Below are 26,696 nucleotides of genomic sequence, written 5' to 3'. Positions count from 1 at the left end.
GCCCATGCAATGCAAATTTCGTTCAAGTGTTAAAAAGCTTCAGCAACGTAGTCTTCTGTCACCCGGCGCCCTGTGGTTCCTTGATGCGGAGATATCGGGTATATCCGGAGCGCGTAGAGCATTCGGCGCTCGGTTGATTAGATAAGATTACGGAGTAGGCGCCCCGGATATTTCTAGATTGATCTCCTGAACCTCGTCGAAACTCAGCGACCTCAGGCTTCCTCTCATACGGATAATACGTCTTGCTTTCCAAAAGTTGTCCTTTGCCCTTCGAGACCGACTCTGAAGCATAGATCTGGGCTGATTTGCGTGTCGTCTCTCGTGCTGTTGGATCTCGAAGCAAAAGCTCCGGGAGTTCGGCGGAAATAAACAAACAACTGAATCCGGCATCGATTCTGTCCTTCAGGGCCTCGTCAGCTATCTACGCTGCTTCAGCCACAGAGCGCAATCGGTTTACAGCACTATCCTCCCAAGTTTGTGTATCTCAATCTCTGCTGCGGTGACAGACCATCTTTCACCGACACCATGGCCGCTACCGCAGCAACCACCGCGGCGCCAAATAGCACTACCTTGCCGGGCGAGGTGTCTGGCATCGTCCCTTCGTCCGAAGGGACCACTGATGCACCGAACAATGCCACTCTCCCTGGCGAGGTCTCCGCCGTTGTTCCCGACAGTGAAGAGAAGCCGTCGTCGGCTGAACCACCCAATGTATGGCGCTTGCCATTTGGTTTATAAGTACCGTGCTGACAGTACCCAGGACACTGTTCCGACCACTGACCAGAAGGACGAAGGAAAAAAGGAGGTCCCGACCGAAAAGACCACGACTCCAATCGAAGAGCTTTGGGCACTGGCCAAGTCGCATGGGCATCCCGAAATCTGGGGAGTTACCCTGGCAGACCCGTCCAGTCACATCCCGACCCAGGTTATCCTGCAAAAGTACCTCAATGCATACGATGGAGACTTGGCAAAATCCAAGGATACGCTCACCAAGACCCTGGACTGGCGAGCCAAGATGAAACCACTCGAACTACTGAAGAGGCAATTTAACCGCAGCAAGTTCGGTGGCCTCGGATACACGACTGTCTATGGCGATGCTGACTCGACCGACCCCGAGGCGAGGGAGGTGTTTACCTGGAACATCTATGGCAGTGTCAAGGATCTGAACCAGACCTTTGGCGATCTACAAGAGTAAGAACAGCAATCGAGGTCGTAAAGATGTATTTGCTGATGCCTTCTCCGCAGGTTCATTGAATGGCGCGTCGCCCTCATGGAAGATGCCTTGCAAGCACTTGCAATCGACAAGGCCACCAAGCCCATCACGGCTGAATACGACCCGTACAAAATTCTCCAGGTGCACGACTACAAATCGATCAGTTTCCTGCGACAGTCACCCGTTGTGAAGGCTGCCAGCACAGAGACCATCAAGGTCTTCGCTCAGAACTACCCAGAGCTCCTCAAAGAGAAGTTCTTCGTCAATGTACCTGCCTTCATGGGATTCATTTATGCTTTCATGAAGCTGTTTGTCGCGGCAAAGACGATCAAGAAGTTCCATCCGATGAGCAATGGTGCCAATCTTGCCAAGGAGATGTCCACTAGCAGCAAGGTTAAAGCGCTGGGAGAGCTGCTGCCGAAGGAGTACGGTGGAAAGGGCGGCGACCTGAGCACTACCGGTAGGCAGCCAGCTCTTGCCGAAGAGACAGTGGCCAAGTCCGAGTCGTAAGAAAAGATCGAGGACCAGGACCAGACCAGGAGACATGTGGATGGAGGCATGGCTGCTTGTGGCAAGATCGCCCAGAGGCGATATGCAATGGTGGCAGAAACACAAGGCAAAGGTGGCAGAGCGTGATACTGAGGTAATGAGGTGGACGGAGACGTGCGCAGTAACTCGTACATGCATTTTGGATTCATTTGGTCGGTATCTTCAGCGAGCGGATACCCCTTACTGTTCTGTTTTGGCTTGGTAGGAGACGATCGGCGTTGAGATCGGCTGCAAAGCGATCCCGTCCTATCACGAAACACGCCTACTCGTAACAGCTTGCCATCACTGGGCGTTGGTGCATTGCAATGGAAATCTCATCTCACATGCTGCTCGGGTGAACCTCAGGTCTGCTGCCACTGTTGCATGTGCGCCTGCCATGTCGCGTTCCAGGCAGTGACGTCAAAGTTTACACGGCGCCTTCCCACCCACTTCGCACCCCGCCATTAACATCCTGTTGTACACCAGCGGCTGCCTCTGACGCGATTGTTGTATTGCGGCTGCCTTGCCTCGTGACGGAAAAAAAAAAGCAGAGATATCTTCAGCCTGCTTTCCTGTTCTCTTCTTCTTCTTCAGAACTTTCTCTTTTCCACTTCAGAACTTCTTTCCTCCACCACATCTTCCCAAGAAACTCACTTTCACTTGCGCATATCGCTTTACCACAAGAACTGCATACTCAACCCACCAGCTTTCATCCTCAACAATCACCAACATGTCTGACGCCGCGAGAAAGCCTTTGAGCGACCGTAGGTGTAGTCCAGCACCCTCAGACTGGGACATTCACTGACCTCATTGGCAGAGGCTCAAGAGAAGCTCACTCCCGACTCCCAGAAGTCGTACACCGACAAGGCCAAGGAGGGTGCCACCAACACTGCCGACGATGTTGCCGGACTCGTGCAGCCAGGTATGTCGCCATCCTCGTCCACTCTGGATCCCATCACTGACCCAACACAGGTGACAGCAAGTCTACCACCCAGAAGCTCTCCGACGAGACCTCAAGCAAGACTAGCTCCGCCCAAGACTCTCTGTCCGGAGCCACGAAGAACGTCCAGGAGACCGCGTCCAACATCGGGAAGAGTGCTCAAGACAATGCTGGTGCTGCACAAGAATCCAGCAAGGACTATCTGAACCAAGCTCAGGATGCTGCCTCCAATACCGCTCAGACCGCCCAAGAGACTGCTTCCCAGTACGGTCAGAAGGCCAGTGAGACTGCTGGTGCCGCACAAGAGACTGCTTCCCAGTATGGTCAGAAGGCCAGTGAGACTGCTGGTGCTGCACAAGAGACAGGTAAAGGCTACGTTGCGCAAGCCCAAGAGGCCGCTGCCAATGCTCTTAACACCGCCAGCAAGGCTGCCGCAGGTATGTTTCACTGTTGCAGTCCCTTGCGCCGTTCATACTGACTCTTGCCCACAGACCTCGCTAGCAGCATCTCCGGCGAGCAGAAGAAGTAGACTGCCACTTGCGTTGTCTTCTTGATACCTTGTCGAGCCATGGCAAACATGAATGAGCAGCGGCGGAGGGGATGAGAGACTCCAGTCAACACCTTTTGTACCACTGGCATACCCTATCCTGTACTTGTACCACTTGACCATCATCGGTCCTTACGCGAGATCATTGACGCAGTCTTCACCATCAGCAGACTCGAATGGGAATGACGGAAGTGTCGTGGGTTTGGAGCTCTTCAATAATGGATTGATATTCATTCCCCACAACGTGTTCCTTCTCTTCTTCTCTCATCTCGTATGCTTAGTGGTGCGTTCCCAATTCAGCAAAGTTTATTTCTCTGTGGGATCCCAACAAGGTCGCACCGCATCGAGCTGTGTAGGATCGCAGCTCACTCTGCTGGCTTGCCATGAGACATCATCGGACTATGTTTGCAGCTCATGTGTGGCGCTGCTGAGAGGAAGAGGATATGGCCGAGAAATCATAACTCGTACTCCGTATCGAAGTGAGCAAATTCGGGAGAAAGCCAGGCGACGGAGCGATTATGCTCCTGTGTACGGCGTCCAGCTGACAGAAGAGTGGAGACCAGGGACAGGGACCGGGACCGCGTTCCCCGTACACCGTACTTGATGTGGTATGGAAGATGCTCGCCCTAAGCTGGATCGAATCCTCAATCGCCTGTCCGCCTGTGGTGAGGTGTCGTCGGTGGCACAGCTCTGTGGCGAGAAGCGGCGGCAAGACGAGGTCGACGGAGGCCAACCAGCACCGGCTCATGGGTGTTCCTGCTCGCTAGCGAAGGCGTTTTGTTCGCCGTCAGCGGCATGCATGATTGAGAGATAGGAACCACAAGCACCCGTCGGATGCTGCGAGTCTCTCTCTCTTTCTACACTAAACCTCTCGCCTTGCTCCAGATTGGAAGCTGCTAGCTATTGTTGCCACCGCTGTGGAAGTACTTCGATATACGAGCGGGAACACGCACAATAGCACGCCTGATTCATCAATAGCAGCCTCCCAGCGACTGCCCAGAGACTGAGCACCGACTAACGACGGGCGAGACCCGTGGGTTCGTGAAAGATGCTGCCTCCTGGGTGGCCTCCAGGTGAATGTGTGATGATGTCCTCGATCGAGCGGGAATGTCTTGCTCGACGTGCCACGAGCGCGCCTGACGCGAATATAAGGGGGTCCCGTCGAGGTTGGTCCTGCACTCGGCACACACCCTCACAAACTGGAGCGAGATCGTTACAGGTACAGCTTGAGTCACATTCAATGCGCAAGTGGGAGCTGAAGTCATAGCACTGAGCCAGAGGCAGCATTGCCCGCAAGTCATTGCCATCTAGGGAGACTGACCGGCCAGGCGCTATGCCATCTCGACAGTTCCACCACAAGTCTCGACATGGATGCGCCAACTGCAAACAGAGGAAGATCAGATGTGGTGAAGAGCGTCCGAGTTGTGCCAACTGTAACAGACTCGGAGGACGCTGCTCGTTCCTCGAGTCAGATGCCAGTGGAGGTCCGCTTTTCCACTCGTCGCCTGGAAGTTCAGGTAGTACTCCCCAAGCATCAGCGGCGGGCACCCACAGTCCTCATGAAAGGACAGAGGATCTCGAGCAGTACGACGACGCCCTCATCAAGCGCTGGTCAGAAGCCACCTGCTTCACCATGAGTGACCGTTGGGAAACGTTCCGGGTGTGGCAGGTGTCCGTTCCAGCTCTTGCTTCGGACCAACCATTTCTCAGACACGGCCTCCTGGCACTGGCATCGATGCACGTACGATACACGTCTCCACCCCTGCTGCAGTCGAGGTATCTAGACCTGGCAACTCAGCATCAAGCCCGGGCTCTAGCGGGCTACATCCCCGAACTGCGAACCATAACACCGGGGAACTGTCATGCTCTCTTCGCCTTTTCGGCGTTGCTTCTTCCCATCCGATACTCTTTCATCTCAGCGATGGATGGTGAAATCGACCCCGAGGACGTGCTCGGCGAGATCACTTCGGTTTTCGACTATGTCATTGGCGCCACCGTCATCGCGTCCCGGGGGGCGGGTTGGCTACGAGCAGGGGTGCTGCGGCCCCTGATGGACAGGACGACGGATCCCGGGGATATGCTCCTGTACCTGGTCAAAGAGCCACAGGATGCCCTCCGCAGTCTCATGGCTTACGTGGAGCACCTTGCGCGAGAAGCGGAGGCCAACAACAACAGCGAAATCCTGGCAAAGATTCCGATCTATGTACGCAGCATTGGGATGTTGACAAATGCATTTCCTAGCGAGGATGCTGAGCGCAGGATCTTTGACGACATGATCGGTTGGCCTCATTTTGTCGGAGGAGACCTGGTGCGCCTCCTTAGGGAACGCGATCAGATGGCGCTCGTGGTTCTAGCACATTACGGCGTGGCTTTGCACGCGTTCAACGGGTTTTGGTGGTTGGACAAAGTAGGGGCTCGACTGATCCAAGCCATCTCGCGCATGCTGAGGCCGGAGTTCCTCGCGCTGGTCCAGTGGCCATTGAACAGGATCGCAGTGGAACAGGCGTCACAACATATGTATATAATGTAGCATAATCGTTCGATGGGTTGCGCAGTGCAAAGGCGCACAACAGGGGAAGCCGATACTCGCTGACAAGTCATGTCGTCAATCAAGAATACAGTCAATGCTGCGACAACCCAGACGAGCTTGGGCAACCTTGGCCACCACGGGGAGCACGAGATCTTCGAGATTCGAAACACAGGATATGCGAGCCGACCTTCCCCCTGCCTGAGAGCAGACATCAGTGGACCGGCTGTGGCGAGCCCCCCTGCCACATCCTCAGCTCTCCACATTTCGATCTTAATGCTGTTTGCGCCACAGACGTTTCTGGGGTTTATATGCCGATGAAAATCTTGGGGATGTGCACAGTGACACAATACAGAACCCCTCTCCACCATGGGTGCTTGCTGTCAGTCCCACTCAGGCAAGCGAATATACCCCTCTTGGTTGATGCGGTGAGTCCCGTTCAGGCAAATGGATGGGAAGGCGAGAACTCGAGAGCTCTGGCGAGATAATTATATAAACACCCGAGAAGTATTAGAGCAAGGTACGAATGTGTCCGTGTCGTTCGGCCCAGAAGTTTCTCTAGGCGCAGGGACATACCATGCGCTTCCACGTCCCGGTCTTCGCTGTTGTGCTCGCCAGCGCCACAGCAGCCACTCTCAACGATGTCTGCACGCCGTCGTATGTACGGGCTCATCTCCCGCCACCTGGCTTCTACCAAGGTGTGAGTCTTGATCCGTCGTCAGTAACCGCGAATCCGGTGACCCAAGTCAGCGTCGCGGACAACAACTTCTACCCGGATGCCACCTTCGACTACTGCAACGTCAGCTTCACATATTCCCATGACGGGCTGGAGGATCAAGTGGCTCTGACGTACTGGCTACCCGCACCTGGCAGATTCCAGAATCGCTTCCTGGCCACGGGCGGAGGCGGCTATGCCATCAATTCGGGCAACCAGTCACTGCCCGGGGGCATCATCCATGGCGCTGTGTCCGGATTGACTGACGCCGGGTTTGGCGCCGCGCAGAGCAACACCATCACACAGTGGCTGGATGCCAATGGCACGCTCAACTGGCACAAGGTCCATATGTTTGGCTACCAGGGGATTCGAGAGATGAGCGAGCTGGGCAAGGCGTTCACCAAATCGTTCTTCAACATGACGCAGACGGACACGACCCTGTATACGTACTGGCAGGGCTGTTCCGAGGGTGGTCGAGAGGGCTGGAGCCAGGTGCAGCGATACGAAGACTCCTTCGATGGTGCGATCGTCGGCGCGCCCGCGTTTCGGTGGTCGTTCCAGCAGACCCAGCTCCTGTATCCGAACGTGGTCGAGCAGACCATGGACTACTACCCGTCGCCGTGCGAGTTGCAGAAGATCGTCAATGAGACCATCATCAACTGCGACCCGCTCGATGGGAAGACGGATGGCGTGGTCGCGCGGACGGATCTGTGCTACACGCAATACGTCGAGGCCGACAACTTCTCCACCATGGCCGGGCAGCCGTATTCCTGTCCGGCCACGCCGGCCATTGCTGGCTCACCTGCAATCCCTGCGCAGCGGGGGAACGTGACGAAGCAAGCCGTTGCCGTGGCGAAGAAAATCCTCGAAGGCCTGCACGACACCCAGGGTCGACGCGTGTACTTCGCCCCGACGCCGGGAGCGCAGATGACGGAAGCGCAGACCGGCTACAACGTCACGACACAGCAATGGGGTCTCTCGATTATCAGTCTGGGCGGTGTCTTTGTCGAGGTGGAGATCAACCTGCGGAATGGCTCGAACCTGCCCAACCTCGACAGCGTGACCTACGACACGTTGAGGGACTGGATCACCGAGGGTATGCAGCGGTTCCAAGGCGTGCTGGAAACCACCTGGCCCGACCTGACGCCGTACCGGGACGCCGGCGGCAAGGTGCTCATGTTCCACGGCGAGGCCGACTGGGGGATCCCCACGGCGTCGTCGGTCCGGTACTGGGAGTCGGTCCGCAAGATCATGAACCCGGGTCAGAGCTACAACGACTCGGCCGCGGCGCAGAACGAGTTCTTCAAGCTGTTTCTCGTACCCGGCGCGACGCACTGCGCAGCGAACCCGGCGCAGCCGGACGGTCCGTTCCCGCAGACCAACTTGGCCGTGATGATCGACTGGGTCGAGCATGGGATCGCGCCGCAGACGCTCAATGCGACGGTCCTGCTGGGCGAGAATAAGGGCCGGAATCAACAGATCTGTGCGTGGCCCCTACGGCCGGTGTGGCGAGGGAACAATGCCACGAGTCCAGAGTGCCGCTTCGACCAGCAGAGTGTCGATTATTGGAATTACGATCTTGATGCTTTCAAGGTGCCCATATATTAAATACGCCTCTAATTAGGCCATGTCGCCCTGTGGGACGGGGAAAGATCAGTAAGAGAGGCGCATCAGCTTGCTTGCTCCCGCACGCAAGAGAGCGTAACTTGGCAGTATAAAAGCACCGGCACTTCCTTATGAGCAATATCCTGATCTTGTGTGCGCTTATTATTGTCTTCTACGGTCGCACTCTGTACTCCCTATGTTTGATCCGAACCAGCTGCCATAACAGGCCATGTCCACGGGGGATCGACAACAGTTGAAACAAGCTCCATGGCGTCAATTAGGCAGCTTCTTCCTGGCGCTTCTGGTGGTCGATGCATCGGCGGGTCCTTTTCTATTTCCGTAGGAGGAGCCTTAATTACGTTCTCGTAGGCTTCCCCCATCAACTCGGGACAAAGCCCAATCACGCCCGAAACCCATGCCTGTGGAGCCTGAATCAGCCCCCTGGCGTGTGTCACCTTCAAACGGTCCACGGGTGGGTGGCTAGGCGGCCCTGTCAAAGCTTGTGCGTCTGCTCGACCATTGGTGCCACTGCCACTGCCACTGCCGGTGCTGCTTTGACTTGAGGCGCATCGTGATTTGTGAATAAGACGCAGGGATCAGGTGGATGGTTCATTAAGTCATGGCTTTTGTCAAGTTGCCAGCACCAGCCTTATGCTGGGAGCGCGGAGCTGCTCTTTGCAGAAATCTCATTTCGTTCCCTATGCCCTTTGCCTCGACAACGGGCAGCCAATGAATGGTACACGGTCCTCCGGGTAACACAGCGGTGTCCAGAGATCCCTTCACAGGCGCACATGCAGACAGATACGTACCTTTTTGCTGGCGAAGAGCAGTCCTGTTCGAGATAGCTCCGGGTCAGCGCTGGCCGGTCTCTACACACACACCTGTTGACTGATTGATTGAATTGATGAGAGCGGTGGTCTCGTCGTCTGCTCTCGGGAGGCCACGATGTGGCGTCTACGGCCCTCAGTCGCCGTCATCGCGGCCGTCTCGGTGCTCCTGCTCTGGTGGCATCTTCCTCGATATCCGGACGCGGATGTGAAGAGGCTACCCGTCATCACGACGCAATACACCCCAGAGGGTGCCACTATCGAGTACCTACCCGGGACGCCCAAAGGACATGGACAGTCCTACACAAAGACAGTCGTGGTTGCCAGACAAGAATCCGAAGACGTGTCGTGGCTGGAGACGTCGAGCCTCAACGTATCCAAGGCCATCTACGTGGTGGACAAGCCATCTCTCTCCCCCGGCTACGAGATCCCACGCAACAAAGGTCACGAAGCAATGGTGTATCTGTCCTACATCATCGACCACTACGACGACCTTTCCGACGTCTCCATCTTCGTCCACGCCCACAGGACGACGTGGCACAACAACGATCTCCTGGACTCGGACATGATCAAGACGATCGAACATCTCAGCGACGCCCACGTCATCCGGGCAGGGTACTTCAATCTCCGGTGTCACCACGAGCCCGGCTGTCCCGACTGGTTGCATCTGGATCGGCCGGACGAGGAACTCGACACGCACCGCAAGATGGAGGAGCGCGCCTTCTCCCTCGCCGTGTGGACCGAGTTGCACCCGAACGTGCTGCCGCCTCCAAAGGCCATCTCGCAGCCCTGCTGTGCGCAATTTGCCGTCTCGCGGGACCGCATCCGAGCCATTCCAAGGGAGGAATACGTCCGGTACAGAGATTGGATCCTCCACACCGAGCTCAGTGACGTCTTCTCCGGCCGCGTGATGGAGTATACGTGGCAGTTCCTCTTCGCCGGCGTGTCGGAGCTGTGTCCTGCCATGCACGTCTGCTACTGCGATGGCTACGGGATCTGCTTTGGCGGGGCTGAGCAGTTCCAACAGTGGTTTGACATGCGTGCAGAGATGCGCCGGCTCCAGGCGGAGGAGGAGGTGCCGGCCGAAGCTGAAGAGGCGAGGGCTAGGGTTCGGGACACGGAGGCGCGGCTGGAGCAATTGAAGCAGGAAGCTTTCGCTCGGGGCAGCGATCCGCGGCAGAGAGCTCTGGAGGCTGGACGGCCATGGCGGGAAGGGGACGGATTCTGATGGACTCTTTCTGGACATTTTTTGTCTTGTTGCATATTAGCGAAAGGTGGGATGAAATTATCGTGTACCAGAGTGGTCTGTCTTTGCCATTGGGACAGTACTTGGATAGACTTGGATTTGGGAAAACCGGGTTGACGGCCGAGCCATGATGGGGACTTTGCAGATTGTGGGAAGCTACGCCATCGGAGGATATTGTCTCTTGACGAAAGACTTGGCTCGGCAATCTATGCTCCTGCTTCATTTCACGCCAAAATACTGCTCCTGCCACGAGAACAATACGAGTACGGAGCACGGGGTCACATTTGTTCATCGGCTAAGAGGCTTTACCATGGCTCGTGTGGCCCTCTGTAGCCTTGTGCAGCCTTGTGCGGCCTTGTGCAGCCTTGTGCGGGGAGGGCAACCGACAACCGCCGCAGCCACCCCGCCTTTGGGTCGCCCCGTGTCCATGTCATCGATCAATGAATGAATGAATGAATGCTTACAGTAGTACGGACGACGACCAGTGTGCTAATACGGAGTACTCACAGATATACTGATGCATGACCGGGACTTACTGGGATCAACACTATCCAAGTCGACACTCAGTTCGCCTTCTACATAAAAATCTGATCCCAGAATCACGCTACTACACCCCTAGGGCTTTAAGTCCAAGTCCAATTCAAGTCCAAGTCCAATCCAGGTCCAATCCAGGTACACATCTGGAAGAGTAATCCAAGTCCGAAAGCGAGTCCAATCCAATTCAAGTCCAGTCCAATTCAAGCCGGAGAGCAACATGGTCTCGTCGACCCCCCATCTCGACGCCCTCCGGCGCGACGGGTTCGTCAAAATCCCCAACCTCCTCCCGCAACACGTCCTCCTCGCCATGCAAGCAACCTGCAAATACACGACCGACCGTGCCCGACAAGGCAAGTGGCCGCACGTGCGCACCGTGCCCAAACAATACCCGCCCTGGCACGAGTGGCAGCCCGGCGACCACATCTGGGGCGTCCAGCACCTGCTCCACCCGGACATGCCCACACGCGACACCTTTGCCGAAGTCTACTTTGGCGACCCGGTCCTGGACGTCGTCAAGGAACTCGTCGGCCTCAAGGACGACGACGACGACGACGACGACGACGGTCTCGTCATGGAACTGTTCAACCTGCTCGTCAGCCCCGATGGCGGGCGGGATTTCGAACTCGCGTGGCATCGCGACGACGTGCGGCCTGACGTGACGCCGGAGGAGGAGGCGCGGCAGTTGAACTTGAACTCACGCGAGGAGGACAGGCAACTCCAGCTGCACGCGCAATATAATATTGCGTTGTTTGAGGATTCGTCCCTCGTCGTCGTGCCGGGGAGCCATCGGCGGGTGCGCACGCGGGCCGAACGCGACGCCGCGCCCTACGAGCCGAATTTACCGGGCCAGGTCGTCGTCGCGCTGCAGCCCGGGGATGCCGTGTTCTATGATAGCAACATCTTGCATCGCGGCGTTTACCGGGCCATTGACGCCGCGCGGGAGCTCGGGCGCATGACGCTGCATGGGTCGGTCGGGTTGGCGGGGCATGGCACGGAGCGGGCGAGACAGGTCCTCCAGCATGGCGTGGGCGAGTGGGTTGGGAGGGCCAAATTCTCGATAGAGGGCGCCAAGGGCGCGAGAGCCGAGGGGATGCGGAAACGTCTGATGGAGATGGGGAGTGGGAAAGATGTCGGGTATTCGCTGGTGGGATGAGTAGAGAGGTACAGCCTTGGTGTCGTACGCTCGGACAGTTTTCTCCTGTAGATAAGTATGTTGTAATACTGAGCGATGGGACGGGCTTTCATCTGATCAGCCACGCTCGGCCGTATCCTGGTGGGGTGGGTGAGTGGCACGACCTGCTTGTGATGAAGCTCGATCTAATCATGAGTCCCCTGATTGGCATATCTCAAGAGTGCGTGAGCGTGACCATTTCATGCTCGTTAGAAAGCATACAGTGCCCTCCACCACTCGACTACACCACGCCCTCGCGGTCAACTCAACCTCTCCTCGAACAGTCCATTCAGTCCTAGTTCACGACGAGTCTTTCCCCCACTACAGATGACCATACTTGTATTCCTTCTCCAGGTCGTCCTTCGCTGCTCGTCTCGACATCCTCAGCCATCTCAGACTATCGTGCGTGGAAATCAAGAACAAAACGCTAGATACGCATTTCCGTGTGTCAGCAGGAGTCCACCCTCACAGAAAGGCACACACGGGGACCACCCGGATTCACATACAAGATGACGCCGGTAACCGCGTTCAACGCGTAGCTGCAGTACAGTCCGCCCATCCCTAGGGCCGTGAACTGGTGCGTCACCAACTCGTCCGGCAACGGGATATCATGGTCGACGTCAAATTCGTATTCCTTTCTGAGGTTGTCGAGCCGGACGTTCAAGGCGACCAGCACGCCGGTCGCAACGACCCAGTCGATCAGCGCGAACGTCTCGAACGCCAGATGGACGATCTGCTCGACGGCGGAGCGGCCGAGGTCGTGCGTCCACCATCGTAGACATGCGATGACCAATGTCCAGCCGAACTGTAGGTGATAGATACTCATTTTAACGTGCTGTCGGGAGAATGAGGGGGGTAGCGACGACGGTATGTCCATATGGACCTTGGGCAACGAGGAAGCAAGCAAGGGCTCTCACTCACCGACCACCAAACGACGCCGTACCCGAATTCGGCGCCAAAACACACGGCGGAAAAGGCCGCGAGGATCAGAGCCGCGAAGCCGAGTATGAGCTGGAGGATGACGACCGTGGTCAACGTGCCGGATGCGAGCATGGCTGTGATTTGGGTATTTGGTAGTGTGACGACCCGTCAAAGAAGAACGAGGCACGAGGGTCCCTCTGAAGATGCAGAATAATATCAAGCAAGTGACGTGCACCTACACATACACATACACCTGGACTGTGTACGAGGAGGAGTGCCTCACTTCGCTCCCTTGCTGACATGCCGTCTCTTTTAAGGCCTCGAGGACTGTAGGTTCATCAGTACGGCTAGAGTTCGTTCGCTGACGTCGAGTGAGCTGCACAGGTAGCCCTGTGGGAATGCAATTGTTGCTGCCTTATGCTTCGGCTCCGGGTCAGACCGACCAGCGCTACGAGTGAGACTGTTCTGTACGAGATGCAGTGTGTACCCGATCCGAGATGGTCAAAGGATTCTGTGGGCTGATGGCCTGATCAGAGGGGTCGTCCACGGGTCGTGGCTGTGCGTGAAAGGCATCCGACGCAGTGTCTCTGAGGTACACAATATTTATGCACGCATGACTCAGCCAAGGGCACCCCCAGTGGCCCCCTTTCCGTGCCGACCGCCTATTCGCTCAAGTAATTAAGCAATATCCGTCGCTGGAAAAAAAAATACATATAACACCTCCACCGCCACTTCGATTCCTCTAGATAGATATTTTACAAAAACAATCGACAGCCCGGATTCCCAAGTGGTCACCCACCTCAGTACTAACGGACCGGCAAGTGGCTTAAGTACGGCTGAGCGAACGGGAAGCCCTGTTTTCCACATCCTATGGTCGATTGCGGGAGAAGTTGTGCTGAGGAAAGATATATCCTTGATTGTATGAACTGCATGGGCTTGTCCTTGAGGATCAGTGATCATGAAGTACACAGTAGTTCAGATCCTCAATACCTGGTTTGACTTCGATCTACACTGGTGGCCTCGATCAATTCTCATTTGTCATTCTTCACATTTCACACCTACGCTGTACGAAGGAATGCGACTGAATGAGGGTGAAGCTACTTCTAATCGAAGTCTCAAACACTGCACAAGGCACTGTAGCAACTTCGGCTTCCCCTGCAGCGCGACCCGTTAGAGTCGGTGCCAGACATGACTCGGTCTCGCCATATCGAGAGCATAATACCGAAGCTACTGCTGAGGAGGAAGAGAGATCGCCAAGTAGCTCTACTTTTGCTATCTGCGCGCCAATGCTCGACACTGAACCCTTTCATACGGCTGAACGGATCTAGACAGAGGTCGCTGTCTCTTTGGAGCCATACGACCGCAGCTCATCTACAGCACGCTGCTCCGGTGCTTGGGATTTCTCCGCGAGTCGCTGTGCACAGTACAGGACTTCGAATCCAGCTTCGTTTGCTTGCTGTCGTCAAGATCGACTTTTTCCATCCCACTTACAGACATGACCAACTGGCTGGCTGGAGCCCAATCCTTACTTAAGCATGGGGACAGAAAGCGAAGCTATCGACTTGATAGCATGGATCGAGTGAGTACTTCTCCTCTCGAATATGGCTCATGACCATCATGCTATCACCGCCCGGTCACACGTGCTGCAAGAACAAACACGGTAGGTCTCAAGCACAAAGAGCAGCTGACTCTCTCTTTCACCATCGTATGCAGCATTGTCAAAGCATGGTCTGCAAGTGACCACAACGAACGCCATTCCTTTGTCGCTCTTTGAACTAGTCACGCCTTTTACAATAACTGTAAACGCTCCATGATACAGCAGAGAAAGGAACACCGGAGAAAGAAATTGCACGGTAGAGGGCCTCTTTCCACCTCAACCTGCCGTCTGTTTGAATTTTATACATACTCATCATTATGCAAAACCCCGTCGCCGGGAATACCACATCCAGCCAGCATCGTGCCACAAAATCATCACACATACCATCATACACTAAATCCTCCGCATCGAACCACGTCATGCCACCAAGAGGCTCCAAATCCACCATCCCGATCTTCATCTTCCTGGGCCTCGTGCTGGTCTTTCTCCCCATCGCTGCCCTGGTCTGCGTCTGTCTACAGCGGCGCCACCAGCGCAGACAGATAGAAAACCCCCGAGCCGGGACCGCGCATGCCGTGGCGGAGAGTATGCACTGGTGGTCCAAGTCCTCGCCTATCGAGATGGGGGATTTACAACCACCACCACCACCACCACCACCACCACCAGCGGCGGTGGCCATCAGACCGATTCGCGGCATGTCCGTGGGGAAGAGGCCGACACACTACATGCACGGCGCTCTAGGAGCACACGAAGAAAATGAACACGGCAATCCACGCGGACAGACCGCCCAAACGCCCACCAGAGTCGACGAGCACCACAGCCGCAACCAACCTCGTGTAGAAGCCAGGTCTCCTGCTGCGTGGAGTCCCTTTTCAGGTCCTTCACCTCTGCACAGCCCGCGGTATGATCTGCAAGCAGTATTAGGAGGCGAAGACTCACCGGCCAGTGTTCGGACAGGTGGGGAGAGACAGGCTTCCCTGAGCGAAGCGCCCAGAGTGAAGAGTCAGAAGGTGAGCCCGCAAGAGGCTGCACTGGTATATCATGCAGGCGAGAGACCGGCTGTGCCGGAGTTATGAGGCCGGATATTTTGCACACGGACGCCAGCAGCTGCCCAGGAGGTGGTTATGAAACGGGAGAGGGAGAGGGAGAGGGAGAGGGAGTGTGTGTATGCTGCTCAGGTTCAGACAGGGGATCACGAACGCTTGAGAGGAGATGAGATAAAAAAAAAACACTGAACATATCGCGCTTTCGCATTGATATTTCTCGCAACAACACCCATATCCACATTCTAGGTGTAGTGAGGTCCCAAAGATGTGATGTGAGTCTGGTTTCTTCAGCCGGTGTGTGTAAGTAGCAAAGTTGCCTTCTTGTCTCGTCTCGTCTCGTCACTACCCAGTTATTCCTTTCCAGAACGGATCTTAGAACGTAGCAGCTTGACTTCCGGGAGCGTAGCCTGTGGGTTCAGTTCGAGCGAGGGTTGGCTTCTGGCGCACTCGCCGGACATACACCAACCTCGGTGATTTCCATTTGTTCGTTCGTCCTTTTCGCTTGATACTAGAAAGACAAGCCCTATTCAAGTTTCCGTCCCGAGCCCGGCTGCCCCATGGGAATTACCACATGTGATTTTCGTGCCGACATTCGCTGTAAATATATTGTAGGTAGTCCGGTTCGTGAACCGTGGAGCCACTGTCACTGGCAGAGCATGTCGTCTATGGACATCACGCTCGAGCCGCCAGGCTTGCTCTCAGTGCTCTCAGTGCTTTCTGTGCTCTCCGTACTCTCCGTGCTCTCTGTGGTGTCCTCTGGACGTATCCCCATTCGCGACTCAGCCCGGTGAGTCGATTCGGGAGAACATCCGGCCTCATGGTCTTTGTATTGAGGAGAGTTCTGGTGCCGCGAATGTGATGTCGATGGGAGGTTTGGAATCCACTGCTATCAGGTCAGCAGCCAAAGAACTGGGCTTGTCGGATTTGAACAGCACTATCTTACATCGAGAACTCGAGGGATACCGCTGTTGGTGATGCTATTGGTAGTGCTACTGCTATCGCTGGCATGGTCAATACTCAAGCGGATCTTCCACAGCGCGTTGGTGAGGATCAAATTCTGCTCCTCCAGCAGTCTGATGCGCCGGATGTTTTGTTCTAGATGCCTGGCTTGCGTTTTAGCAGCGGGACATACTACTGTATAAGTCCAGTGCCGGAAGAGGAGGATGAACGAAGAGGACTTACTTTTTCCGCTTCTGTATGCTTCGATCGCCGTAGATGCAAGCAATACCCTCTTTCGTACAGCGTACGCAGCTTGTGCCTCCAGAACATTTCGTTCGCTTGGTCCTACATTCGTCGCAGGCGTGAGGCGTCCGTTTGCGTGTGCGAGGGGTCTTGGGAGCCTTCGCGTGCTCCATTGAGTGGGTCGTGTGTCTGCACAGGTGTATTGCTCTGGGGGGTGTCTTATTCTTCCGGCTGGGGATCGTACGTCATTGATATGGGTGCGACCACGGGGGAGATCTAATGCGCTTCTTCTTGATTCGACTTTTAAACCTCGTGAGATCGCTGTACTGTATGCCCCCGCTCTGACTGTTAGCATTTTACTCACACATAAGGGCTCAGGTTTGAGTACCCACTGAATGGTTATGCTTTCACGTATGTGTCCAGTTGGCAGGCTATGGACGTAAATATGGACGGTGAGAAGGATCCCGCGACACATAAAGTGATGGGCTGCCCACTCAGACAACTCATATAGTCATTATTCTTGGAGGTGTGTGCCTCCAGTCCCTGATGTACGGGTAAAATGGATTGATAGTGTAACATTGAAAGGGTTTCCATTTCTGGGAAGAGACACCCACAGTCGCCTCCGCTTGCATTCCACAAGGAGCTGAAGATGGGTGTTCGAACCCCTGGATACGGCTTAGCCCGAGTGACGTATCGCTAGACGGAAAATTGTAGCCGTCCCGTCGAAGGCTGATGCGGCTCTTTTACTGCACCCTGTCAATAGCCTGTCGAGGACCTACAGCACCAGCGTGGCACGGGAAACCTTTTCCAAGGGGAGAGTGGGGTCACGCGAGGGATCCGTCCAGAGGGTCCAAACCACCATCCGGTGATACTCGGATAACCAATGGTCGATGGTGGGCAAATCTCGATCGATCGTATGCAGATACAGCACAAATTCAAGATGGACTGCTACGTTTTGAGGCAATTCCAAACCTTGGGTGCGTTTCGTTCAATGTCCAGTGCGTCGCCGCCAAATTGTCGTCAAGAATCTCTGACTTGGGAGATGCAGAGAAAAGAGCGCGACACAGTTGAAGCCGAAGACATCAAAGTATACAAGCTTGGGAGTCCTTGATGCTGACCTCGACTCTACCTCAAACTTGCGGTGTAGACGTCAACGAAATAGAGAAATCATCTCGGCGGCCGTCAATGTCGATGTCACCGTTCTGGGTGACTCGGTTGTGGGCAGAGTCGTTGCACCACACCTTCCACCCTGAATCGCTTCGAAACCAATGAGGATTAATACCCACTCTGGACTGTCCTCACATGGCACTTTCACTTCTCCATTCTAGAAGTCCCGCCACATTTCCAAAAATCGATGTTTCGGTAGTGTTTGTTTCCGCCCAATCATTTTATGGGGGGCGGTCAAAGTACGTCATACACTTGCTGTCCATCCGCTTTCACGGTCGATTCTTCTACCACAAGTGAGATCTTCATCAAAGATCTCAAACAGGACAAATGTTGGCGGTGCTCGTAGCTCGTATTCTACGGCGGCAATCAAGTTTTGCAATTAGAGGCGCGATAAGATGACTTCTCATACTAAGTCTACACAATTACTAACATGTCATGATACATTCACACCATGTTCACTTTCACTTCCCTTCCCCTCGTCTGACTTTCCGCCCTCTTTTCCCCAAAATAAGCCCACTTGCTCTCCGCTTGCGCGAACGTCGTGACCATCGATGGGGCACTCTTGGGTGTAGCCTTTGGCGTAGGAGGCAGTTGACTGTAAATATCATAAATCTCGTGCATGCTGTCTGGTCTGTCTTTGGCTGTGGGGCAAGGTGGGCGCGGGTTTGGGTTCCTGCCTCTGCTCCTGGATCTCGCTCTGGGTGGACCCTTAGTCGGCGGTGAGAGGGAGGGAGCAGGAGGAAGAAGAGGGGAGTGAGGTGGTAAAGGAGAGACTGCCCGGCCAGGGAAGTCTTGTGGTAAGGGTGGCGGGTACTCAGCTCCCGGGGTAGGCGGTCGGAGAGAGCTTTGTGGTGGCGGAGTTGTATGCCGATAAGTTGTTGGGGGGAGGAAGAATGGGTGTGGTGTCTCTGCTCGGGCTATTACGGTACTATCTTTACCAGTTGTCTGCTTCACTAGGTCATCTGGGAGCGGAGGTGGAAACTCTGCTTCAGGCGTCGGTGGACGCGGTGGTCGTGGCGTGCCACTTCTAGAGTTGAGGCCAGGCTCTGCTGCTGTTTCCCTAAGTGGGGTATGTAGTTCTTGCTTTGCTTCGAGGTTCTGCAGTCTTCTTGCGTCTAGTCTGGTCTTGGTCGTGTAGTATATTGCGAAGATGAATGTGCCTGTGGCGAAAAGTCCTACCGTGCTGAGGATAATAAGAGCAGCCAGAGGCACCATCACGGTAGACCCGAGGCTGTTTGGCTCTTACAAATTGGAGTGATACAAGACAGATACCTAGAGTGGAAGTGGGAGGAGCCGAATCCTTGGTAAGTTTGAGCACAAAGGAACGTTGGTCGAAGGTCACTGTGCGCGTTCAGAAGTGTCCTTGCGAAGGACAAAGAGACCCTGGGTGAGTACAGTCTGCTGAGCACTGTTGGCTCGTGTTGGCTCGGTTCAGCTGGTTCCGGCTTATATTGAAACCTGCACTCGACTATGGTGGGCAGACTTGTAAGTGATTTTCGGTGCTTCTATACTGCAGGCAATGTAACCGGATTCTTGATGATTTTTCCGAAGATTTCGTCGTCCTCGGCTTCCCGCTCAGCTTTCTTTTTGTCACGTCTGATCTTCAGAGCGAAGAGGTATACAAGGGCGAGGATGAGAATAATGCCGGCAAATAGGGAGACGAACAGCCAGGCGACGGGGCTCATAGTAAAATCAGAAGGGGCCATTGGTAAGTTTCTGATACGGATTGAAAGCGAGCGCAAGGGCAAAGCAATGCGAACTTGATGAGTGACGAGATGTCCTTGAGGCTGCCCTTCATCTTTAAGCACCAACAGAGAGTCTTGTTCAGCCGCCAGTTGTGCTTCCGTTCTTTGTGGCTATTTCCGGCGACGAAGGTCGCTCCATTGTCCGAATCTTCCAAGGCAAATCCGACACCTACCCATTGTTGGATGGATATCAGAAGGGGTTGTAGAATAGTACGCAGTGTACAGAGTTACTCGTCGCTGGGATTGAGTTATGCTGACACTTCACTGGTGGTTGAATGAGCTCGCGGAAGACGAACAGGGATTGGCAAGGGACGAAAACATATCTTGGAAGATGCAGTCCCTACGGATGAAGCCATTGTGGCGCCCCTCTGTTGACTGGTGCTCATGATAGTCCTTGAGATGATGGACCAGGATGCGCTCCTCATGGCAAGGTCACGGAAAATCAGAAATGAGGTTGAACTGAAGGAAAACATATGCGGCGGGGAACCAGCCACGAAAGCATGCACTTTGACGGATGCGGTTAGTCTCGGCTGCCCCTATCGCGCGACCTTCTCGAGGTTGCGACGAAATCGCGTCCGCCGCGCAGGTAGCAGTTGAACCATCAACAGTGGTCGAGTCCTTGACGTCCTTCAGCAACCCAGTCGACCACCATCATCTGCCTTCGCTACGGCCCTCGCTGTCCGAGTCACCATCCAGGATTCTCTTGTCTGACAGCATCATTCTTGCGCATTCCGCAACCGTCAATCCCAGCCACCTCGGTGTCGTACATTCACCATGTCCTTTCTTCTCTCCCCTGCGCGCCGCACGGCTTCAGTCATCCCCAGCTTTTCTGCGCGTACATTCTCAACCAGTCGCCCCTCTCAGCTCGCGCGAATGACGTTAGTTGGTCGCCTCGGCACGGACCCAGAGCTTGCAGACACCGGCAAGGGCCAGGTGATCAAGTACGTTGTGGGATCCAGCTTCGGCCCGAAGGACAACAGACAGACTTCATGGTTTCGCGTTGCTAGTTTTGCACCCGAAGGGAGTCCCCAGAGGGATTATGTTATGGGGTTAAGTAAAGGGTAAGTTTATGCAAATGTCTTTGGCCAGACTCTTTCAGGCAAGTAGCTGATATTTTAATGGTATAGCACCCTGGTTTACCTCGAAGGCGATGCGACTATGCGCACCTACGACGATGCAGACGGCAAGAAGCAGAGCTCGCTGAGTATTGTACAGACGAAAATCGAGGTGCTGAAAAGACCGCAATCCAAAGAGGAGGAGGCTGTGGTTTGATCGCTCTAGCAAGAGCATTCCGATTAATATGACGACGACTTTTTGTGTACAATAACACCTCATGGACAACGCGGAGAGTCGTGTGCCGTGTTTTGAGCTCGTTTCGATGGGCTGGCTACTTTCTTCGTTGTATTCCCCACTCACATAACGCTTGCGCGGCGCTGGCAGGGCCAGTTGTCGAGTACCACCAGGCTTGCCTACAAGGATCTATATTCCCCAAAAGTCTATAATACGTCTTCACCCTCAATGTTCCCTCCGAATCCAATAATTGCTGATGGTTCCGGCTTAGCCACTCATTTCTGATATATTCGAGTGGTGCGGATGCATCACTCGAGCATGCTCATAGGTGTGATGGTCGACCGAGAACCCGACAACAAGTCCGTCCTCGAGTGACATGAGTTCACGACGAGGCTGCGTCGACGCCTTGCACTTTGATTTCGCGTATGCAGAGAGGAAACTGCGTGTTCGTGTAATCCAACCCTTGTACATCTGCGTTGCTTCTTGGCCCAGTCCAAAGAAGAGAAATGCCAGATATGCTGTGAGGACTTGTGCCCAACGGTCAACTATTATGTACCGCTCGCTCTGCGCTGTGTCTTGACCCAATATAAATCGTTCCGACCAGTCAGGAGGATGGATATCCGGCCAGGAATACTTGTGCATTGGGATGCGAATGTCCTGGACGAAGCTGACTAGTGAAAGCGGGCAGTATATTGCCAGCAGCGTGCATGCAAGTGCGAAAAGCCGATAGAATCGCGAAGTCGTGGCTCCGAGGGTGTGGGAGAGGACCGAAGCCATTTGGTTGCGATGCTGCTTCAGGCGAAGGATGGAGATCAGACAGTAAGTGCTGCCGATGAGGGATACGACTAATGGCCACAGATAAGTCAGGAAGGGAGCAGCGTAGTTGATGTCGAACGTTGCTATGCAGCCAGATGAAAGTCGGACCCAGTACCTGGTACGCTGGGTCAGGTAGTGGCCGACCATGACATATACAGGCAACACGATGCAAAGTATGGACTCGATGACCAAGGTGATTTGACGCTGTCGTGGAGTAGGTGCCACTGCTATATGAGTAGGGTGAAGGATGATGGAGATTTGGCGAAATATGCTTGCTATGGCTCCGCCCATAGCTTGGGTTGTTCCAAGGTAGAGTTTCACTTCGATGTCACACAGAATCTTCCCATTCCACCAACGGGAGGTATCGAGCGAGTGCCATATGGCTGCGTTAACAAAGTTTTGGATGTTGAGAATGGTGACGCCGGCGATCAGAACCGAGGCGGGAAAGTTTCTGGCGCGTACCTGGACGATCAGGGGAGGTATAGCTGCAAGGACAGCCAGGAGAGCGAGTGGTGCCAGGACCAAAGAAGAAACTGCCCATGACATGTTTGCGGGCGAGGTAGATGAAGGAAGAGCATTATAGAAAGAGAAGTGGGAGGAAAAGAGGGTGGAGATGAAGAAGGCCTCCGCCACGCATCCATGTCCTCACAGGTCATTCCCTTCTGGTCTCATTTCAACTTGATTCAACTACCTTGAAGCATTGGCAGAGATGGAGGTATTGGTGGGGTCCTCAAGATATCTGAAAGACATCCTTCCAGAAGGGGTGTTGAATAAGGCTCTGCTCAAAGAGGGTACCCCAGAGGGTGCGTCCGGCGTACGGACAGGACCTGACAGGACCTGAAATGCTGGCTTGGGCCCTTGTGCAGTTCGGTTCGTGAGGATTTCATGATGCGAGTATAGTGTGGGCAGCTCTTCGTCATGATTTCTGTGTGTGTTCTGAAATTGTTCATGTGCACGTTGCCAGCACCCTCTACAAGTGAGCTGTCGGTTGCAACGAGCCTTGTTGCCACGTTAGCAGGGCAATACAAGAAGAACAGTCTACTGCGAATTGATATGTCCATCACATGTTGTTGTGACATAAATTGAAGTGAGTTGAAGTATGGAGTACGTTTCGAGCCAGAGAGTCGAGATGTTCCCAAGCGCGTCGCGGCCGGAAGAACATAAACCCGGTGAGCTAAGGCATCGGCCATTGTGATTGGTTGGACAGCTGCCATTGCGGCACTCACAGCCTGTCAACGACTATCAATCATCCACCTGTTCCATGGATTCGTCGTCGCGTTCTTCCAAATTCTTTCTTAATCCTCTTCTTTTCAGCATTGGACAGGCGCAGGGAGGCCCTACGTGATGACAGCGCTCATCGACCATCTCCTTCACTTAAATACCGTGCCTGCCATCACCGCTTGATTCTCAAGGATGCGAATGGCAAACAAATAGCCGACGTCACCTCCGCGGTTGCTTTATTCTTTCTCTACCTGTGATTTAGACAAAAGCTCTTCAGCTCGATGGCTTCTGAGAAGCCGTCTTCAATCACTCTGCCTCCACCTACAACATCCGGTCGCCAAATCAGCCCCTCGCCTCAGGGTCTAAGGCAACGGCCACTGGGGAGAGCATCGACATTTGCGGAAGGAAATCCCGCGCTTAACCGGCGACGAAGCTCGTTCCTTTCTGAGACCTTCTCCGAGACACGAAAGTCCCTGCGCACATCCACCGACGATATATTACTACCTCGTGCAAAGGATGAAGACGGTTTCCACGACCATGACGATGGTTCGCATTGGCAGTCGCTGCCTTTGGGCCTTGCACTACTGCCCGCCGTTGGTGGTTTGTTCTTCAAGAATGGAAGTGCCTTCATTACTGACGTGACCCTGCTGGGTCTGGCCGCGATCTTCATGAATTGGGCTCTCAGGTCTCCATGGTGAGGACTCATCCCCCTATTCGTACCAACGTGATCTAATGGACGCTGCAGGGATTGGTATCGTGCAGCCCAGACGCCTATATTGATGGACTCGACAATTCCAGCCGTCTTCACTCCGATCGATGAGGAGGATGAAGAACACGACCCACTTTCTCCTAGCGCGGTTGCTGAGGAGGGCGCAACTAAAGATAGGCCTAACACGAGCAATTTGACTGCCAAGCCTGTCAATGCAGACGCGGCGGCTGCGCAGAAGGAGCTTCGCGTACATGAGCTCCTTGCGTTGTTATCTTGTTTTGTCTTTCCGCTAATCGCCGCCTGGCTCCTGCACAGCATCAGATCACAACTCTCTAGGCCATCAGAGGGCTTGGTCTCCAACTACAATCTCAGCATATTCGTCCTTGTCGCCGAGATACGACCTATATCCCACTTGATCAAGATGGTGCAGCGGAGGACTCTATTCTTGCAGCGACGAGCGAATATGGACTTCCTGAACGACTCAAGTCGCGCGGACAGTCAGCAATTTCACGACCTCACCCACAGGCTAGACGAACTGGAAGTATACGTGGCGGACCGTGCTGCCAAGTCAGGCAAGCAAAATGATGAGCAAGTCAACGTCGATGCACTCGTAGCCAGAACAACAGCGACCGTTGCCTCGGAGGTCAAGAAGACTGTGCAACCGGAGGTTGATGCTTTGAACAGAGCCATGCGTCGATATGAGAAGCGATCGACAATCTCATCGGTCCAGATCGAAGCTCGGCTACAAGACCTCGAGACTCGGCTCAATGATGTGGTGTCCCTGGCTGCGGCTGCTCAGCGAAATGCAGATCGGATACCCAACAACTACGTCGTTATTCTAACCAACTGGGCTTGTGCTGTCGTTGTTGTGCCAATTCAATACCTGTTTCACCTTGCAAGTCTTCCATCAAAAGCTCTGATGTCGGCTCTCGCTGTTCCGCGGAGATACCTGACGAGGAGGTCGAAGTTCCCGCCGCCGAAGGAGAGTCGGGCGCCGAGAAAGGGCGCTGCACCACGGTCAGGCGAACGCGAAAGGCGACTGAAAGTGCCGCCCTAGGTCGACGGCGTAGGGGAACACTTTTCCAGTTCGTCTTGGTGTTGGTAATGGTCAGGCCATCAGTCTTTCCCCGACAGGTATTCAAGTAGAGCTGAGCGATGGTACCCTCAACTACAGAAAAGTACCCCTCTCCAACTTTCTATCGATCTCTTCTTGTTGAGATCTATATTCTAAGTCTCAGCATAGAGTATCAAGCTGTCCAAGGAGCTAAATCCCGCAGCAACACCACCCTCATCGCTATCCTTCCCTTTGGTCCTCAACAAATACCCACCCTCGGTGTTATGCAAGATCTCCGGCACGGTACTGCCTGGTGTATTCTTCCACAGACAAGTCCCAAAGATTCCCAACTCGGATATGACATTTCCACTCACGACTTGTCCGTCACTTCTCAATACGGTGTTCTTGGCAACCGCGGGTGGATGGATCAGTTCCATCAGGATATACTGTTTCCACTGATCCCGAGGGATGGAATTCAAGAACGGCGGGATCTTTGTGCGGTAGATATTATTGCCCCCGCCCTCACGCTGGGGCTTTAATACGTGATTTGCTGCCGTCTTCTCGTCCAGAGCCAGCCGGACTCCTTCGGGCTCGCTTGAAGCACTATATTGCGAGGCGGAGAGGGAGTACTGGGGGGCGAATGTTGAGCGCAGGTTCTCCAGGGCAGTTTCCAGGTGATTTGGCAGGAATGCCTTCAAGTGGTCTGCATCTGGAGGCCGAGAAGTCAAGACCTGTTGGATTTTCTTCGACCCGGAAAGGTGCAAGAGTATGGAGGGGCATTTGATCGCAGCGCTGCGTTCGAGGTGGTGGCGCGCGGCCCAAGATGTAGGGGTGTTATATTCCGTAGGTGCGTAGAGGGCGCGGAAGTACACTACAGTCACTTCATAGGGCGTGGAAGGGGAGGAGGGCGGAGTATAGATCAAGGGGCGGGCAGGGTTGGTGTCTTTGCTGGGAATGGACGTATAGGCAAGGATTTTGCTCGTCGGTAGTCGGAAGGAGGGGATGTGATGGTGGTTGTAGAGATGCGTGGAAAGGGCGAGCTGGTCAAAGACGTTGCGCTCCGTGTCTTGGACAAGGAAGAGGATGCAAGTTGGGAGCGGAGGGTCCGAGCGCGAGGGTCCGTATGCAGTGTGGGCGGCAGCGAGGCCGGCGACTAGGGTTGACACTGCTTCGTTTGGAGGAGGATGGCCGATCGTATTGATGGGGCTTTTGTCAGTCGAGTTGGCGAAGAGCGGGTGTGGTGGATATGCCAGTGGATGCTTTGCTGAGGGAAACGTTGCAAGGTGTGTGTGCATTTCTGCTACCTTGCAAGCCAGACCTCCGAAGGATGAAGATATCGTGTTGAATTCGACCTGCCGCAGTGATACCGGCGCATCCTCGGCCGTGTGTAGCATGTAGTCTGATCGGAACATGCCTAAGGACAAGTCTTGAACATAGCCTTCTTCTTTGACCGAGAGATGGATCTTCCAGAGATTGGCGAGGAAATCATCGACCTCGATCAACCTGGAAACGGGTTTAGCAGAGCAAGGTCGAGCCTTTCGAACACGCCAGGCTCGAAGCACCGGGAACTCGCATCAACGGTGACATGGTTGACTCACTCTTTCATAATGTCTTCGAGCCATTGCTCATCACTAGCTATGCTAGCATAAAGTTCGTTGTAGATCTGCTGAAGACTCCTTGCCTGTTCAAAACACGCCTTGGGGAAAGGGCTGGGGAAGAGTGTGACTGGAGCACTTGTGGCGAGAACGTTGACCGGATTCGTTTCCTCTGGCACTATCGCCGTGGAGGGTCTGACCGTGAGCGCATGTTCTACGACCCAGTCTTTAACCGTCTGGACAAGATATCCTTCTTGTTCAGGTGTCAAAGGCGGTGGATAGTCGGTATAAATCTCGGCTCCTGCGTGATGCGCCATGGTCGTCTATCTCCACAATCCAGGAGAGCACTCGAATCTGGGGTCGTCGTGTCGATTCTGTGGTGTAGTGTTCCGGTGAGAGGCAAGACTTTGACAACTATCTCGGAGCGATGATCGAGCCCCGCAGAATTATCGCGTTGGTGGCATCGCGGAATTCTTAGTCAGCCGACGAATCTTTCGGCC

General features: G+C 54.5%; 15 protein-coding genes and 1 non-coding gene across 16 annotated transcripts; 9 read left to right on the top strand and 7 right to left on the bottom strand.

Annotated features, from left to right (window-relative positions):
- Window positions 1-525: 525 nt before the first annotated feature.
- Window positions 526-1,720, top strand: G647_05086 (uncharacterized protein; the record flags this gene model as incomplete). Its single annotated transcript, XM_008729419.1, has 3 exons — window positions 526-708; window positions 737-1,188; window positions 1,243-1,720. 3 exons carry the CDS (start codon window positions 526-528, stop codon window positions 1,718-1,720), a joined length of 1,113 nt encoding a protein of 370 aa, XP_008727641.1.
- A 748-nt stretch (window positions 1,721-2,468) lies between these two features.
- On the top strand, window positions 2,469-3,207 carry G647_05085 (uncharacterized protein; the record flags this gene model as incomplete). The annotated part of the gene is made up of 4 exons (XM_008729418.1): window positions 2,469-2,502; window positions 2,556-2,660; window positions 2,711-3,115; window positions 3,170-3,207. 4 exons carry the CDS (start codon window positions 2,469-2,471, stop codon window positions 3,205-3,207), a joined length of 582 nt encoding a protein of 193 aa, XP_008727640.1.
- Window positions 3,208-4,558: 1,351 nt separating this feature from the next.
- Window positions 4,559-5,755, top strand: G647_05084 (uncharacterized protein; the record flags this gene model as incomplete). The annotated part of the gene is made up of 1 exon (XM_008729417.1): window positions 4,559-5,755. The coding sequence occupies one exon, from the start codon at window positions 4,559-4,561 to the stop codon at window positions 5,753-5,755; it is 1,197 nt and encodes a 398-aa protein (XP_008727639.1).
- Window positions 5,756-6,329: 574 nt separating this feature from the next.
- Window positions 6,330-8,075, top strand: G647_05083 (uncharacterized protein; the record flags this gene model as incomplete). The annotated part of the gene is made up of 1 exon (XM_008729416.1): window positions 6,330-8,075. One exon carries the CDS (start codon window positions 6,330-6,332, stop codon window positions 8,073-8,075), a length of 1,746 nt encoding a protein of 581 aa, XP_008727638.1.
- A 942-nt stretch (window positions 8,076-9,017) lies between these two features.
- G647_05082 (uncharacterized protein) lies at window positions 9,018-10,127 on the top strand (the record flags this gene model as incomplete). The annotated part of the gene is made up of 1 exon (XM_008729415.1): window positions 9,018-10,127. One exon carries the CDS (start codon window positions 9,018-9,020, stop codon window positions 10,125-10,127), a length of 1,110 nt encoding a protein of 369 aa, XP_008727637.1.
- A 772-nt stretch (window positions 10,128-10,899) lies between these two features.
- Window positions 10,900-11,835, top strand: G647_05081 (uncharacterized protein; the record flags this gene model as incomplete). Its single annotated transcript, XM_008729414.1, has 1 exon — window positions 10,900-11,835. One exon carries the CDS (start codon window positions 10,900-10,902, stop codon window positions 11,833-11,835), a length of 936 nt encoding a protein of 311 aa, XP_008727636.1.
- Window positions 11,836-12,174: 339 nt separating this feature from the next.
- Window positions 12,175-12,906, bottom strand: G647_05080 (uncharacterized protein; the record flags this gene model as incomplete). The annotated part of the gene is made up of 3 exons (XM_008729413.1): window positions 12,175-12,280; window positions 12,360-12,658; window positions 12,775-12,906. The coding sequence occupies 3 exons, from the start codon at window positions 12,904-12,906 to the stop codon at window positions 12,175-12,177; spliced, it is 537 nt and encodes a 178-aa protein (XP_008727635.1).
- A 630-nt stretch (window positions 12,907-13,536) lies between these two features.
- On the bottom strand, window positions 13,537-13,652 carry G647_05079. Its single transcript, XR_573445.1, has one exon. It is a non-coding gene; the product is annotated as a 5S ribosomal RNA (ribosomal RNA).
- Window positions 13,653-14,790: 1,138 nt separating this feature from the next.
- Window positions 14,791-15,447, top strand: G647_05078 (uncharacterized protein; the record flags this gene model as incomplete). Its single annotated transcript, XM_008729412.1, has 1 exon — window positions 14,791-15,447. One exon carries the CDS (start codon window positions 14,791-14,793, stop codon window positions 15,445-15,447), a length of 657 nt encoding a protein of 218 aa, XP_008727634.1.
- A 613-nt stretch (window positions 15,448-16,060) lies between these two features.
- On the bottom strand, window positions 16,061-16,772 carry G647_05077 (uncharacterized protein; the record flags this gene model as incomplete). The annotated part of the gene is made up of 3 exons (XM_008729411.1): window positions 16,061-16,300; window positions 16,361-16,520; window positions 16,600-16,772. The coding sequence occupies 3 exons, from the start codon at window positions 16,770-16,772 to the stop codon at window positions 16,061-16,063; spliced, it is 573 nt and encodes a 190-aa protein (XP_008727633.1).
- Window positions 16,773-18,210: 1,438 nt separating this feature from the next.
- G647_05076 (uncharacterized protein) lies at window positions 18,211-18,981 on the bottom strand (the record flags this gene model as incomplete). The annotated part of the gene is made up of 1 exon (XM_008729410.1): window positions 18,211-18,981. The coding sequence occupies one exon, from the start codon at window positions 18,979-18,981 to the stop codon at window positions 18,211-18,213; it is 771 nt and encodes a 256-aa protein (XP_008727632.1).
- A 290-nt stretch (window positions 18,982-19,271) lies between these two features.
- On the bottom strand, window positions 19,272-19,472 carry G647_05075 (uncharacterized protein; the record flags this gene model as incomplete). The annotated part of the gene is made up of 1 exon (XM_008729409.1): window positions 19,272-19,472. One exon carries the CDS (start codon window positions 19,470-19,472, stop codon window positions 19,272-19,274), a length of 201 nt encoding a protein of 66 aa, XP_008727631.1.
- An 813-nt stretch (window positions 19,473-20,285) lies between these two features.
- Window positions 20,286-20,783, top strand: G647_05074 (uncharacterized protein; the record flags this gene model as incomplete). Its single annotated transcript, XM_008729408.1, has 2 exons — window positions 20,286-20,572; window positions 20,639-20,783. The coding sequence occupies 2 exons, from the start codon at window positions 20,286-20,288 to the stop codon at window positions 20,781-20,783; spliced, it is 432 nt and encodes a 143-aa protein (XP_008727630.1).
- A 285-nt stretch (window positions 20,784-21,068) lies between these two features.
- G647_05073 (uncharacterized protein) lies at window positions 21,069-22,163 on the bottom strand (the record flags this gene model as incomplete). The annotated part of the gene is made up of 1 exon (XM_008729407.1): window positions 21,069-22,163. The coding sequence occupies one exon, from the start codon at window positions 22,161-22,163 to the stop codon at window positions 21,069-21,071; it is 1,095 nt and encodes a 364-aa protein (XP_008727629.1).
- A 956-nt stretch (window positions 22,164-23,119) lies between these two features.
- Window positions 23,120-24,604, top strand: G647_05072 (uncharacterized protein; the record flags this gene model as incomplete). The annotated part of the gene is made up of 2 exons (XM_008729406.1): window positions 23,120-23,532; window positions 23,584-24,604. The coding sequence occupies 2 exons, from the start codon at window positions 23,120-23,122 to the stop codon at window positions 24,602-24,604; spliced, it is 1,434 nt and encodes a 477-aa protein (XP_008727628.1).
- Window positions 24,605-24,774: 170 nt separating this feature from the next.
- G647_05071 (glutathione synthetase) lies at window positions 24,775-26,513 on the bottom strand (the record flags this gene model as incomplete). The annotated part of the gene is made up of 2 exons (XM_008729405.1): window positions 24,775-26,104; window positions 26,200-26,513. The coding sequence occupies 2 exons, from the start codon at window positions 26,511-26,513 to the stop codon at window positions 24,775-24,777; spliced, it is 1,644 nt and encodes a 547-aa protein (XP_008727627.1).
- Between the last annotated feature and the right edge of the window lie 183 nt (window positions 26,514-26,696).

Source organism: Cladophialophora carrionii (assembly GCF_000365165.1).
Source record: "Cladophialophora carrionii CBS 160.54 unplaced genomic scaffold supercont1.4, whole genome shotgun sequence".
Classification (NCBI taxonomy): domain Eukaryota; kingdom Fungi; phylum Ascomycota; class Eurotiomycetes; order Chaetothyriales; family Herpotrichiellaceae; genus Cladophialophora; species Cladophialophora carrionii.
The sequence above is the reverse complement of the archived record's forward strand: the minus strand, read 5'-3'. Positions and strand labels throughout refer to the sequence as shown.